This window comes from Grus americana, chromosome 1, assembly GCF_028858705.1.
Source record: "Grus americana isolate bGruAme1 chromosome 1, bGruAme1.mat, whole genome shotgun sequence".
NCBI classification, from domain to species: Eukaryota; Metazoa; Chordata; class Aves; order Gruiformes; family Gruidae; genus Grus; species Grus americana.
In genome coordinates, this window is record NC_072852.1 from 13,727,674 (window position 1) to 13,743,734 (window position 16,061).

At 38.0% G+C, this 16,061-nt stretch overlaps 1 protein-coding gene across 1 annotated transcript in view; it reads right to left on the reverse strand.

The window, feature by feature from the left end:
* Positions 1-3,830: 3,830 nt before the first annotated feature.
* Positions 3,831-16,061, reverse strand: part of PTPN12 (protein tyrosine phosphatase non-receptor type 12) — an 81,391-nt gene continuing 69,160 nt past the window's right edge. Inside the window, exons 13-18 of the mRNA XM_054840421.1 lie at positions 12,743-13,701; positions 9,634-9,711; positions 8,184-8,272; positions 7,155-7,185; positions 5,754-5,870; positions 3,831-5,136 (exon numbers count right to left, since the gene is read on the reverse strand). Of these exons, the coding sequence (XP_054696396.1) occupies positions 5,075-5,136; positions 5,754-5,870; positions 7,155-7,185; positions 8,184-8,272; positions 9,634-9,711; positions 12,743-13,701 (1,336 nt within the window). The 3' untranslated portion in view covers positions 3,831-5,074. The remainder of the gene's footprint in view (positions 5,137-5,753; positions 5,871-7,154; positions 7,186-8,183; positions 8,273-9,633; positions 9,712-12,742; positions 13,702-16,061) is intronic.

Here is a 16,061-nt window from a genome sequence, read left to right on the forward strand (position 1 = left end):
CTGTATGAGTGTTACTAGTTCAGTCTACTGACCTGCAAATATTCCTATCATGGGAGAGGAGGAAGAAAATACTTTCAGTTAAATATATCAGCGTAAATATGTAGTTACTCAACTAGTCAGGCAAATTCAGTCTGACTGCAAAAAATCCAGTTATAGCTGTGCATTTATTACTGTCTAAAAGATGGTGGTTTGCCTCTGGGTAATATTCACCATGGAAATATTGTGTTAAAACTGGAGTTCATCAGTTTCGAGTAATTTGCTGTATTACACAGCCCGTTTGTATTCGTAACTTCTTATCGTGACTTGTTCAAATTATTTATTTTGTTTAAGGTTAAACCTGATCTTTAGTACCTGCTGTGTTCCCCCCTGAAGACACCTCCTAGGCAGCGGTCCTGGCTTTCTGTGCTTCCCACTCAGAAGAGTCATGCAAGTACTCCGACAAGATCGCAGAGATACTCTTCTTTTCCACCCTTACTATTGGCTCTCACAGCCTTTGCAACACGTAAGCCCTTTCATGCCAGTGCTCTGAAAGCCAGCAAGGCTGTTACTAAACTCACATTACATTTTCAAAGTTCTTTATTCTTTTATTCCCCTGCTGCAGGTACAAATCAGCACAGACAAAAATAACAAAAAAGCCTTTATGCTCGGGTCATTATACCTTAGGATATCCTTGCCAGTGTTTGCAAGCTTTTCTTAACCCAGCTGAACTGCCAAATCAGACTGGGAGAAACACGGTCTTGTTTGCAGTGTGCTCTGCATGGTCCAAGGTTTATCACCTGGCTTAACACCGACAATCCATTCCCTTCCTCCAGCCAGGAAGCCTGAGGCTTAGCTCTCGTTTCTTCTGTGATCTAGCAGTGGAAAGAGTAGTTTCAGACTGCAAATAATAATAAGCAATTTTTGTATTGTTTTTTTCCCCTGGATGCCATTTGTGATCTTCACTTTTTACCAGGTTATTCCCTTGCTTCAACAATCGTAATTGTTCTGACCGATTGTCACGAGAACATCTTAATCATCTTACATTAAGCAGATACATTAATCCGGAGTTGAATAAATGATGAATGGCTACAGCTGGATTGGGGGTGGTCTGCGTGGCACCGCAAAGAGTCCCAGAAGTGTCCAGGCCACATGGAGCTTCCCTCATCCCCACTCTTGACAACCCTCCTCCTTACCACCATCTTCTCAGTCCTCAGCTACACTGAGGAGCAGAGGCTCTTCGACACACAGAGCAGTCATTGCCCAGCTCTCCCTTTGCAACCCAAAGCCTCTGCCCAACTTTGATGCAAGTGGCTTTAACTGCTGTACAATTGAACACTTAAATATTTGCATTTGAGGATTAAACTGTGTGTTCCAGGTTGTAACTCTCCTTCCACGTCCACCAGGTAACACCAGAGGAGGCACGTGTCGCCCACCGCACAGTGTTACCAAGTATGTGAAAAGCACAACGAAATAGATAAGATCCATTATTGTGTTAAGTGACCTGGAAATAAACCAGCAGTGGTAACATTACTCCATTAGAAACATGGAATTTGTACTTCTTATATATTGAAGCATAACTCACCACTTTCATACCAAGTGCCATGTGGCACAGTGGGAAATTACAACCTGGAACACACAGTTTAATCCTCAAATGCAAATACTTAAGTGTTCAATTGTCAGGAGACTCTGTTTAACGACAGTCTGATCTACAGCTAAAAGCAACTCCTCCAGCAGCATGGGGTTATCACGCTGCCCTGTCACTGCATCACAATTGATCTGCATTCATTCTTTTAGAAATTGGTCTCCAAAGAAACCCAGTCCAAGGTTTCAGTATACAAAACCCCAGAGGTGATGCTTTGAGATTTTTCATTGTTCTGCACAGTTCCCAAGTTAGAAACTTCTTTAAGGAAAGCCACATGTAAATGCAGCAGGCTTTCCTAACACATAAATAAGAAATAAAAATGCTAAAGTAATGCTCTAATCACTAAGAAGCAGAAAGCTACCTGCTAAATCAGTGCAAAACCAAAAATATGCTGCATAATAGAGATGAGCAATGATATTAGTAGAGGTCAGCTTTCTTCTGAGACTTGAGTATTGACATTTCTAAAAGATGGAGAACTCATTCTTCTCTTGATGTGACAATTTACTGCATGACTTGTTCAATATTAATACATTTAGACAATGTAATAAATGGAATATTAGAAAAACCCTGAAGGAATAAACAAGCCGATGCAGTAGTTATTAATGGGAATAACTGGGTTGAGTAATGTTACTGGTTCTCTGCTATAGTGATCAAGTCAACTGGGTGCCTGATAAAAGCTGCACTTGAGAGACTGAAGTTGAAGACTGCTTTTGGAAAAAATAATGTGGAAGGCAGGAGCTAAACAAAATGAAAGAGTATTCCATGATTGATTTCAAAATATATGTAAAATGACTTGGTCTAGATCTGTATTCGGTGACCATTTGCAAACTAATGTAATATTCTAAACCCCTTTAGATTCAATTTCAAATAAACCACCACAGCAAAGAAAGATCTTGGGTTTTGAAGAAGCTGTTAGAATGGGTGACATTTTGAAATTATGATGTGAAACTATCCATACAGCACCCAGCCCTGCACCATCTCTGTACCACCCACAAGTGTGGGTACAGGAACCAGGTAAACTGTCAGTTTACCTGAAATAAAATAGGTGAAAATATAAAGCTCAGATGAATGTAAGCAGGCAACAGTGAGCTGTGAAACAGGTCTGTCAAAGGATGCAGAAATCCATACAGGACAAGTGCAGTTTCATATTCCTAAAGCAAAGAAAGGCCGAGAACTTTCTGTGATGAACTCAGTCTGAAATACTATCCAAATCCGTGCACATCTAAGGGAAAAAATAAGAACCTGGATGTACTTTAATTAAACATTACCAGATGGCCTGTATATAGCACACAGATTTTTGTCAGCCTTTGCCCTAAGTGAAATTCAAACGCAGAAAGCGGAAAAATCTACAATCTGCAGTGTCCTCTATTTTCTTGGTAGACAAATATGGAAATGATCCTTAAAAAGTAGATCCAAAGCATATTTAGAAATTTTCTAATTAAACAGTTGTTTCAAAAAGTTACACTGCCTTGGACGGTGCAGTGGTAGTGACAGCCTGTCACGCATCACAAAACTGCAGGAGGTCCGTCAGAGTGAAAGTCTAAGCTAATCATCTTCACTCCAGGGGAAGAAGAACAAAGTTCAGGCCAACTTAATTCTGCCAGTGCAAGACATTCCAACTGTCTGAACCATTTACAAAGCAGAAATCTAGTTGATATAGGTTATCCCAAACAGCATATATCACTGAATTATTTATTTTTAAATGAATAATTGCAAAACTATATCCATGGGAAGTTAAGATACGTACTTACAGCGCATACAGCTCTTTTCTCTGAAAGAGCTCCCCAGCTTGGCAGTCTGTCATGTGTACCAAAGGCACGGTGATTAATCCACAGTCAAAGACAGTAATTGCAAGTTATGTACCTTTCGGAAGTCATAGTAGGGCTGCTATCTGGGCATTAGCTCTCTTTCAGCAGAGAGGCCCTAAAGGTACAAGTAGTAAATTAGACCTAATGTTTCCATGGCCAAAGTTCAGGTTAATAGTTTCACTACCCAAAATAAACAAGTTTCCTCTAAACATTCTTCTTCACTTCTCTGGCATTATTGCTAGCCAGAACTTTTAAAGTAGTTACTAAAAATAAGGTCCTCAGGGTCACTGATTTGTTCAAGTGCAAGATCTATAAGCTAAGCCCGACTGCCTTCCTTCCCTCTATTTCAGTTTGCTTCTGAATACAGTGTTTTTTTCTAAGAGTAAAAACACCCATAGTGAGATTTTTGACTTCTTTAATTTAAAGATTGTATTACAGAAAAGTTTAAGTAAGGAATCCTTATAAGGATTAACTCTTGACATAATATATTGCCAAGATACAGTGTAGCTGCAAGGGCTCTATGTGAACCTTCATATAAGTTGCTTTCTTACATACACAGTCGCTGAACAACAAAAATGGTATTTACCATTTGTCAGAGAAGACAGTGGTATTTAAACAGTCCTTTTACCAGTGTGTTCTGGCTTTCCCAAATTAGAAACACGCCATATTAAAACTGTAAAACCCTATTATACAGAAAGTTGATAGAGATGAATTTTCTAAAGATTGCAACTGATGAAACATTAAAATGAAAACTAAGGAGTGTTGATTATGTAGAATGGTTTCTCTTTTACTGGCAGGTCAAATATACTAGAAACATACAAATATTTTTGATAATCTAATTCCAGATGAACTCAAAACACTGAAGTAACATACACAGGCTAAGAGAATTCAATACTGTTCCAAGGCACTTACTGAATCTCCATGACTAGATGAAAACCAGAACACATTAGGTCTGACAATTAAACAGTATATAATATAAAAATAACCTTTTGCTTACAATTTACAAAATGTATTACAATCTTTATCTCTGCTAACCTGCAATTCTGGCTGTGTGTGTCCAGCAAGTTTTGTAAAAAACCCCAGAAACTATTTTCTAAAACTTCAGGGCAAATAATTTACAAATAAGGTACACAAAATTTTAGATCATGCAGAGATTTCTTACATCTTCTGTTAATATTTTATGATTGCAACTTTATCAAATTATATACTTACTTGCCCTGTACATATACAAAATAATGCATACATGGTAATCAAACGTTAGCAAAAAGTAGTCCGTAAACACAATCTGTCAAAAGTATTACTATATTAACATATGTCTACAAGCAGCGTGTAACAGGGTTAAAAGACATTAAGGCAATAATACTTGAAGTTACAAAATAAATCATATGTAATACTTTCTCCTAAGTGTAATAAGGCAGGTAGATGGCCCCAGCAAAAAGTTAAGTTGTAATACTGGAATCCACTGCTGCGAACAACGTTTAAGGTTTTGCGTGGGATGTACTGTAAGAATGTACCATTGGTAGTTAGATCTACTCTGCTCTGTGTTAGTCGCTCCCCAAAGAAGTGGAATACTATTTTTCTAGTTCTCAGTGGCACTTGAGTTTTCCAGTATAATTTATTGATAGTATGTCCATTGGTTCTTGGATCATGTCCATTCTGAGGGTGGCTCTCTCGGTCCTCGGGGCTTTCCGCAGCGGTTACCAAAACCTAAGGAAAGAAATGGATTTAATGCTTCTGTGCCCTCAGACAACACGGTCTCACAAATGTTGGCAGCAGTCAGAAGGATCACTGTAAGACATGCTCCAGCTCTTACGGAAAAGGTTTATTCTCAGGGCTAGAACACAACTTTGTAGTATTCAGAGTTCTAAAGGCACTATGGCCACAAGAAATACAAACATGAAGAATTTGTATATAGTTACAGTTCACTATTTAAACCTCAGTTGGAAAGTACTTCTCAGTAAATATGGTATGACAGCCTTCGTTATCATTTATTGGTTTGTTGTTTTTTTTTTCCTCTCTGTGTACCAAAGCAGTTTTCTCAGGTATTATTTCGCAAAGTTGTCAGTGCTCTGCAGAAATTATATCCCATGTGACTAATTCTATGTTTCATATGCTCTAAAAAACAAAGTGAAGATTGACTGAATCGCTCATTCTGGGAAAAACTCTTTCAGCGATGCTGAAGAGACAAGGCAGGCTTATTTATTTGGCTGGGTTCTGCACCTCAGCAAGCTAGAGACAGTAGTAGCAGCTATCCAAGTTAGTACTGTTAACGAGTCTTCTATTTCAATTATCTAGTGATTATGTTTTGAGTTAATTGTAATTACCAATCTCTGTTACTTCTGCAGGAAATTCTGAAATTTGACCTCTTGTATCAGTGGAACCAGAAAAAGAAATCTGAGGTAAAACGTCAGTTGGTGTTTTGTTGCTTCTCTCAGGACGATCTGGAAAACACATACACACCCCCCTTACTGTAACAGTCACTTACCACTATGTGAACACTATTTTAAGTATAGCTCAGTCCAGAACACCGCTGCATCAAATATTCTTTGCAAAAATAAAGATTGAAAAGCCCATTTCTCATTTCTTAAAAAAAACATACTTCCAAATTGTTTATAAAGCAGATGTTCAATGACAGTGACACACTCCTGTTCACCAAATATGGATTTTTTTTTTAAATTTGTATGAATATTTAAAATCCCATGTATCACCTATTTATAGCAAGAGCTCACAGTACCATTTAATACATCAATATAAATGCATCTGTTCATGTTCTTTCTAAACTAAAGGTGCTTAAGACGACATGATAAGTAACTGTTGCATTACTTGTATAACCACCCTATTAGCAAATCTGTAATGTTTCTGAAAACTAATTTATTTTAAATAAATTTAAATAAAAGGCTTATAGCAGAAGCAGGTTGCTGCAAAGTTAAGCATCAGCTGATGACAGACTACATTTCTTACCAAAGCCTTTTCAAAAGGTCAAAAATTAAAGACTAAAGACTTTGGTAAATATGCAACATACATACATGTACATATCTATACATACACATCACTGCTGAACTTATTTCAGGTTTACTCCTGTCTTTATGAAATTAAAGAAATTAATTCACCGACTTTTACAATTTCTATTGCAGTAACATGGGATGGTTCTAATTAAGCTGAAAAATTATTATTATATGCATTTAAATTCAGTATTTTTGGTGTCTTCATTATTTTAGCATACCCAAAGTTTAATGTTAATTTTTAAATTAGACTTGTAACTTGCTTCCTTGGAAAACCTTAGAAACTTTAAAAACAGAAGGCCTTTTCAGAAATGCCAGCGTTTTGGCAATATATTTAGATATCTTCAGAGCAGAAGCCAAGTTCAGACAAATGTTTGTTCGGTAGGAAAGGTGCATTTTAAGTAAGAGATGCACTTGTTGCAAGACTAATGTAATTTTTAGAGGTTTGCCAGTGAAATTAAAAGAATTGTGGGTTAGAAGTAGCTTTCAAAGTAATCATATGGATACATTTGTTTCAAGGTTAGATCATTTGTGAATTTCCAGGAGAAAAATTTCTCCCTGGTAGTTTCTAATCTTCTAATAAAATACTCCCCAAACACTTTATCAGTTCAATGGTTAGGTTACTTGAACTTTCTACTCTTAAGGGCTAACTGGACAGATTAACAAGTGGAAAAAAACATTCCTTTTTGTATTAAAAAAAAAAAAATCTTTTCCATCACTTACCGGGTAGTACAGGTGAAGTTGTTTTCAAACCCTGTTAATGAGAAATATTTAAAATGATTCTATAAAATGCTTCCAAAATACTAAAAAAACACCATAAATTTAAGATGATGAAGACATCTTCAAAAATAGACAATATCCGTGGAAATACCTACTTGCTCCCACATTTCTGACTTGCTATAGCACTGACAAAAAAAATGCTACAGTAGTAATAAAGAATTTACTATTAGAGCTTTACTTAATATTTAATAAAAAGATAAAATTGTCACATTACAATTTATTTGCAAAAATTTGGTAGTTTAGTTCTCGTACTACATTTACAGTCTTTGAAAATTCACATCTATCTTTTTCGTCAAATTTTGAGTGGTGTGTAAAGGTGGCTGTAAAGTGTATCAGGGAGTGCATGAAAAAAAAGCACAAATTTAAAGAGGATTTACACGCTTTTGAAGTTTTGCCAGCTGTTTATGCTGGATGACTTTGAACAAATAGTAGCCTGATGCGAAAAGTGAAATCTGATGGGCAGAAAAGGGTTTGTTTAAAATAAATATGGATATAAGGAAAAACTTTATCAGGCAGTGAAACAGGTTGCCCACAGAGAATATGAAATCTCCATCTCTGGAGGTTTCCAAGACCTGGCTGGATAAAGCCCTGGGCAGCCTGGTCTGAGTCCTTGCTTCACGCAGCAGGTTAGACTACAGACTGCAATTCTCCTCCAGCTTGAATTAGCCTATGATCGATTAAGAGCAGACAGCAAGCTCCATAAAAGCAGCATATTTACCCTCTTAAAGCCACAATTTAAGGTATATTAAGGATGACCTTTAAAAGTATTGCTGAGCTTAGAAAATCAGATAGTTTTCCTGGAAAGAAAATATGCTTTTAATGCATCAGTTCAGGCAGAGGAAGAGCTGGCTAGTTGTAGATGATTAAGAGCTGCAACTTCTCACCAGGATGCATTATGCATTTTGCTTTTTGTCGTAGCTCCCAACCAAACTAGAAATGACTGATTAGTACAGACTTGTCTCCTATACTTACTGTAGAGACTGTTCGTTCAGGGAGATGCTGATCGCGCAATATGCTCCACTCAGACTGTACAATCGTAACTGGCTTCGGCAAGAGCGTGCCTAAGAAAAATTAAATCAAACTCAACATACTTGAGTTCTCTCCGTGATGTGGCATTAGAACATAGCTTTAGAAATGTGCTATAAAGCAACTTTTTAAAAATTAAACTCTTGTATAAACATGAATCTCTTTACACGAAGAGATTCCAAGTTAAGGGAAGACTCCACAACATAATTCAGAACACGAGACTGCAGTGTTTGCATTATGGATGTACATTTACTTCATTTGGAGGTTCCTAACCAAGAGCAGAATTTGCTTCTTTTTCAATAATCTTTTTAAAATTTTGTTATATAAGCTTTGAAATAACAACAGATCTGAAAAAGACATACTAAGTAAAGAAAACACACAAGTCAGGACAGCCATACCTGTCCTTTCCTGACATAATGCAAAAACACAATAAAAACTGAAGTGGTTTTAGTGATTCCAGTCCCAAAGATTTTTTTTTTTTAATTTTCATTTATTTGGGTTTTTTTAAGAAAAAAAAAGAACTTTGTTTCTTGATTCTCACAAAAGAAGCAAGTCCATAATATCCAAAGAAAGGATCACTTTGACTCTGAACTACTTATGCTTATGATACTCGAGGGACATATTTACAAAACTTTAATGTTTTTATGCTGAAAATATCTATATTAACTACTTTGGTAAAAAAATTTGAAAGTTTCACCAAAAAAAGCCTCAGTAAATAACTACACCATACTAGGCTTTTTGGAAGATACCAAACATCAACTTAATTTATTATTTCATTCCAATTATTTTTTTTTTTATTCTGCCATTACTGGCTTGATGAATGAAGCATGAAGATATAAGCATATCATTTGTGTCAGTTTTCTCTTTCAGTTACCCTTTTGATACATGCAATGAGTAAACTATGTTAAAGCTTAAAGAAACTGGGCTTGTTCACTAGATGCAGTGCAGTATGAAATGTCATCATCTTCCTTTTGCCCAGAAAAGGAGAATCAGATAAGCACCGTTCATGTGTTTTCCCATTCCCTACCTGGGAGCAGTAGGAAACTACCAAAAATAGCTGGGGAATCCCCTAACTGCAGTGCATTTCCCCACTGCATCTCATTTCCATGCCTTCCGGATTGAAAACCAGCTCCACTAAAATCAATATTGAAGTCTCAAATATACTTAAATATCATGTAACAGCATGCTTAGTCAGAAAATGAGAAATCATTTGACTGTGTTCAAGGGCTTGTAAGTGTTAAGCCTCAAAATAAGCCATTACACATGCTAGATTTCATCCCGTTTTACAATTTGCTCCAGTGCTTTAAGATTGGCCAAAAAGCAGGGGCATACAAATACAATACTGAAATGAATTTCACGTTTTATCCCCAATTAGCACAAAACATTAAAAACTCACTCTGTTCACTTGCTAATACAAATGATTCTGGTGTTCTTTCTGGGAGCGGGGGAGAGGAATCTTCACTAGATTCAGCATCTAAATCAAATATGACATTTAGATAAGTTAAAAAACACATTTAGATTTTCCTCCCAGATTTTTAGAAGTTGATTTTTTGATAAGGGAGATCATCCTAAACTTGGTATTGCCAGTAAGCGTAACCATAGTCGTTATTGTAATTTAATTGCAGTTCATTAGATGTCTATTTGCAGCCACTGCAAGTAAGAGTTAAGCTCATTACAACACATCGGCTTCTTGAACTCTTCTGCAGACACTGGTAACTTATACACAGTTGGTGCCACCAACTCAACCACCGACAAAGCTCCCAAACCGTAGTAAGAAGTGTGTTGAACATATGTACAAGTTCTTCAGCTGTGCTGAAGACAGTAACTTACTGCTGATGAGCAGCGATTTTTATTTTTGCTTACGTGGCTCTAACCACACTTACTTCCAAAGTCAAAACAGCACAGCTAGATTGCATGGCACAAGGACAAGGTTGTTTTTCAGGCCTGCGCCGTGCAACAGCAAGTTCTAGGGAAGCTCCACATTAGCCATTTCTCTAAAGCCCCAAGTCTTGGTTTTGCTCCCCAAGTCCATCTCGGGGCCCACCCAGGCTGGCTCCCACACCACTGATATAAACTAGTTAAATCATCTAGCACGTGGTTTACTGGCCAGAAGGGTAAACAGGAGACAGAGGAGATGGCTACCATTGCTGCCAGTGACACAGCCAGTTCCCTATGTACTATGCAAGCTGTTCTGGCAGCAAAAGCCCTGCTCCTGCCTGCTCAGGAATTTGGACTAGAAATTAAAGATTTATAACAATTCAAAGTAGCTGCTACCACAAGAAGTCTCATCAGACAAGTGTATTCTACACAAGATTCATAAAAAGATAAAGACATATTTCAACTAAAGGAGCCATGAAGCTTGCCCTGCCAACATGCCAGCAGCAGGGACAGGAACTCCATCACATTGTACAAACCACTGTGTTCAAAGTGACTTCACACTCCATCTCACATTTACTATTTGGCGTAAGAAAACCTTCATTTATTGAAAAAGTCTCTGTAAAATCAGCAAATAAATGCACTGAAAGTGAGGGGTTTTCTGTTTTGTTTCACTTTTTTTTAATTGTGGGGTTGTTGTTGTTTTGGGGGTTTTTTTTTAACCTCAGGGTACAGCTACTTTTCACTTCATTTGAATTAAAAAGAGGATTTAATTATGTGGTAAGCTCACCAACAGTTATGGTTAAGCAACCAGGGCGCGGGTAAGTTGACAGGCAAGCTCACTGATGATTGTACCCACATCCCCAGGTTCAGTCAGAGGAGTCCTGAACAAGTGTGGAATGAAAACGCCACTATAAAACAGGGTTTAGGATCACCAGTGCAAAGTGATCTAACTCTGTATTCTTGAGTCCAAGATGGATTACAAGACCTTCAACCTGAATATATAATGGGAAGTGTTCACTATCATACAAAAGGGAACAAATACACCCTCGATAACGAGAGATAAATTATAAAAAAATAATATAAACATTTTAAGCCATTCCTGTGAAATCAGGAACACAACAGCAGCACAAAAATGGTACTGTTATTTCAGGATGTTTCTGATATGCAGTTACATGAAACAAATTCTTGAGTGACATTTCTCCCATTCTTTATCATATTTAAGACTTATGACTTATTTTATTTGCATGTCTTACAGCATCTACATAAAGAGACGTGCAGAGAGGTAACAATTTTCAGTGATAAACAATGATTGCCCTGGGAAAGAAGAAAAAAAGTCTGGCTAAAAGCAGTGTTGGAAAAATACTGTAGCATGCAAATCTACCGAAAAGAAATCCAAGGAGGATTGCTTGGTATAAATGTTGAAGTAACTAGGACATGAAGCGCTCTGTCTTTGCTATGCAGAGCATTTCCAAAGTGCCACAGGGTTAAAAACCTACACATATGTGCAAGTATTGTTTTGTGTGTATACATAATCACTAAATCTATAGAAACAGATTGGTTTTAAAGTTGCAAAATATTTCGCGTTTCTGAATATATGACTTTTGGTGAAAGCTTAGTTTGCAAAGCAAGTATTTTCAATAAAGCTGGCTCTGCGTCTTGCATCAGACACTAAGCCCCATTTCAGCTCAGAAAGTCAGGTAGCCTGCAGAGACTCCTGAAGTGAGGCCGTGGCTGTAAGGAGCTCCTAGCACAAGAGTCTGATCTAAACACAGAAGCTCACATTCTCCTTTCAGCTCCACTGCCTCACTACGTGCTTTGTTGGACTTTGCACAGGCACTTATGGAGGCCTAATTTGTTCCTCCACCTGATCTAAGTGTGCCAGCCCGACTGAAACCTGAATCTGCACATTTTAGGACCCTTTTGCCTTTGATAAATGGTATTGTAACTTTTCGCAGAAGCAGTCTTGCAAACTTTCCTTGCTTAAAAGAATTCCAAAAAGCAGTAAAAGACTAAAAGCAACTGAACAATTTTCAAAGTACTACTAAAGCAGAACGTGGATTTTTAGATGAACAGCAATATTACCTTGTCTTTCCTTTGTCATGTACAGCAAAAGAGGAAAGCAGGGCTAAATATTTACAATGCTATTAAAATACAGGAGCTAAATCATGACCAACTTTGAAGACTGATACAGTGAAAGAGGTTACATCTACGTTTTTAGGACCAGCACTTCAACCAGTAAGCATGAATTTGATGTGTGTTTGGACAAGCCTGTTTAAAATACTTTGACTACTAAAAACTGCCACTATTATAGACACTTCCATGAAATCGGACATGGAAAAAAAAATGCGCCCACCAATAACACAGAAACCTGTAATTAAGAATGCATTCACACCTCACAATAAAGCTTTGAAGCAGCTTATCAAGGTCTGCAGTACCAACAGTGTAACAGACAGCTCACAAGCAAAACAAAAACTGGGAGGAAATGAGTTGCGTCCCTTCTGAAGCTGCCACACAGCTCTGTTTCAATTTACATTTAGGAAATTGCATTGTAGAGAAGTTTATGTTGTCCAACTCTAAAGATGCAACCAGGTTAAAGAGTAGCACTTCTGAACCCCAATGGAACCTACCTTTGCCATCTTCAGAACATGTTATGGCTGTTAAGTCTTGCCTAGCAATAGACATTGGCAACACTTTTCTGGCAGAAATGTTTTCAGTACTAGTGGCAGCAGAAACTGTGGCACTTGCGGTTGAAATATTAGATGTGCTTTTGCTCATGGCTCCGTCAAAGTTCATCTCATCTGTGTCAGAATCATCTGAATGAAGAGGATTAGTAAAACAGAGGGGTGCTCGAACAGAAATAGTAGTATGATCAACATTATCGCTGGAAGCATGTTCAATTGTGGTGTTTGATACCAGAGAGAGAGTTGTAACGCCATGACATACGATGTCTGAAGACATGTCTTCAGACACTGATGTACGCAGTGCATTTTCAGGCCCATGCAGTGACCACGTGGCATGTCCCTTTTCTGTCAGAGGCAGACGATCTGGTCTTGGTGGAGTATCAGAAGCCTGCTGACTCTGCAGACTTTCCGGTGAAGGTATTAAGGCTGTGCTAGACTGTGGCACGCTGCATTCCAGACATGAGTTTTGAGAAGCATCTACAAATGAATCCCCTGAAATCTGTTCCTGTGGCTTAAAGCTCTTATCAATTACACAGGATGACACAGACTTAATTTTAATTGCATGCCCCCTGTTCAACAGGGAGTTCCCATCAAAGCTTCGTGGTCCCTCCTGAAGAGGTACCTTCTTGATTTCAAAACTTAAGTTGCGTTCCAGCCTTTTCTCTGCACTGGGTTCATTCTTCCCTGAAAGTTCGGTTGATTTATTATAATTCTCGTTGAGGTCTGTTGAATGCTCTGACGAAACCATGTGCAAAACTGGCTTTGGATGGTATCTATCATTGTCCTGCCACACAGTAGTGACTGTTGGATAAGCTGATGGGGGAGATGGTGTTAAGATTGGTGGTACTGGCTGCGGCTCCGGAGGCTGCAAGATTTCTTCTTTAGCGTCTCCTTCTACAAGGCAACTGCAAAAAAAAAAAAACAAAACCCCACAAACCACAATTGTGTACATTTTCTGTATTTTGACAGTATTTTAGATATCTATCCATATATCTCTGCAGTAGTAATACTTTCATACCAATATTGAACTCCAAGCAGTGCTGCCACTGCACACAGAAAACGGTTATAAAATATGACTAATGGGGTAGGCAAGAACTAAGTCAACACACTCGAAATGTCTTTCAGCATATCACAAAGACATGCATTCAGGCCACAACTAATCCTCATTGACAGTTCAAAGATTGCTCACATCCTTTCCCAGAAGCATTTTTTTCAAAGACTGTAAGAAAGGCCCTCTTGTGGCAGGATTTCAGTACTTTTTTGCTTGCTTCTTTCTTAAGAACTGGCTCAGAGGAACTCAGCATATGGAATTTAATTTTCAATAAAGCCAGGAAAAATTTCTTTAAAAAAAGCTTACAGCCTGTTTAATACCAAATATCTTCCTTTGCTTTTATTCTTCTCCACATGTCCAGGAGGATTTTATTTTGCTATTTGTGTATTTAATAGTTTCTCCATAGTTTCAAGGCTAATGATGCAGACCAAATTTAGCTGACATCAGGTGCACACTGTATAAAAACAATTCACAGTAGAATATATGATCCAAATTACAGTGCATATTAGTGAGACCACAGCACTTATTATTACAGCTCATCTTAAGCTACTTAAAAGGAGAAGCTCTCAGGCATATGGTCAATTTATTTTGAGATTAGATTGAGTACAAACATTTTGCACAAACGACTAAGGTCTTGTCTACAAACAGTAATTGGGCATCTTCCTTCAGAGCCTTTAAAAATACTTCTTTTCATTATGTAAGACTAGTAACAGAGTGATAACTGAGGTGCAAAATAAATGTGCAACAAGAACAGAAGCACAATGAAATCATGTAAAGAAATTATACTTTCAATCCAGGCAGATAAATCAAAGCGCAATGGACTACTGTTTGCAAATGAGCACAATTTGGCCATGTGCTTGAGCTGAGAAACCAGCCCATTTTACGTACAAAGCTCAGATCACCTCCTGCTGTTGGCAGAGATGCCCTTCATGGGGAAGTAATAAACCTTGTATACAGGCCGGCACATAATGTCCAAAACAGTAATATTTATAAGACTGATGCTCCCATTCCCCCATGTTATGGAAATGAACAGTTCCCAAGGTCACAGAGTCTTTACTGAGAAGTTCAGGTGGTCCCAGCCCCCAAATAACCTTGAACAAGCAGGAGTCAGCCAAATCCTCAAATACTTTAGTTTTTTAAGATAATCTATGTCAGAGGCACCATGAATTACTGAAATCCAGCTCTGCAGCAGGAGACTTGGAACTTGGAGATAAGGACATTCTCTTCCCTTGAAAATGAAGTCACTGGTAGACCTTGGACTGTACCTTCCTGTCATGAGCCAATATCCTGAAGAACCGAATCTATTCAGAAGAGTGTCCACAGTACTCTTATGAAACAGACTTTTATTTGCAAATGAATTCAAGGATACACACCAAAAGCCAGAAAGCAGAGGCTTCCAAAAAGGCAAAAACTCTTACTACCTACTAGATGACAGACCACTGTGACAGTATTTTCCTGCAGCATAAAACTTGGGAGAATACAGCATATCTGGCAGATCTGGAAGAAGGTGTGCCAGTAATAAATCCCATGTTGTAAGGATCAGCAGGATGATACGCAGATTATATTCCGCAGGCCCTGTGCTTTCGGGCTATTTAAATGGAACTTCCATGACAGCGTTAGTAGCTAATCATATGTTGTTAACTCAGATGAAGAATGAGAATGAAAAGGTATTTGTACTTTAGAGACTCGACAGACTTTGTGGAGGAAAAAGGAATCTCATAATGAGCCACCAGCTACATAATGAAACCACACCTTTAGAGATTGTAGGTGAAGTCTGGCATCCAAATACAGGTTGCCACTTAACATGGAACAGTCAGAAAGCATCCAGCTCTACCACTATCTGTCTTGCTCCTACAAATCTTTCACAGAGGAAGCCCAGTCTGGAATCAGAAATCTAACATAGGCCTAATAAATTTCAGCAACCGCAGGGGGAGCTCCAAGAAATCTCAGCTGGATCATCAGTGTCACACGTGTAAGATGATGAGAAATAGGAGGCATGTCTTTCAAACCCTTTTTAATGAGAAAACTACCTTGACAGAGAAAGGCTGTCACTACTGCCAAAACATTAGCAAGACCGTGTAGAGTCATGGACAGACAAAAGCAAAGAAAAGGCTTGCTATTAATATCACGTCTTGGCTGGCTAGAAGACACAGATACTTTACAAAAGACATTCTGAAATTTGATAAATCAATCATTTCACCTTGAAGACTGACA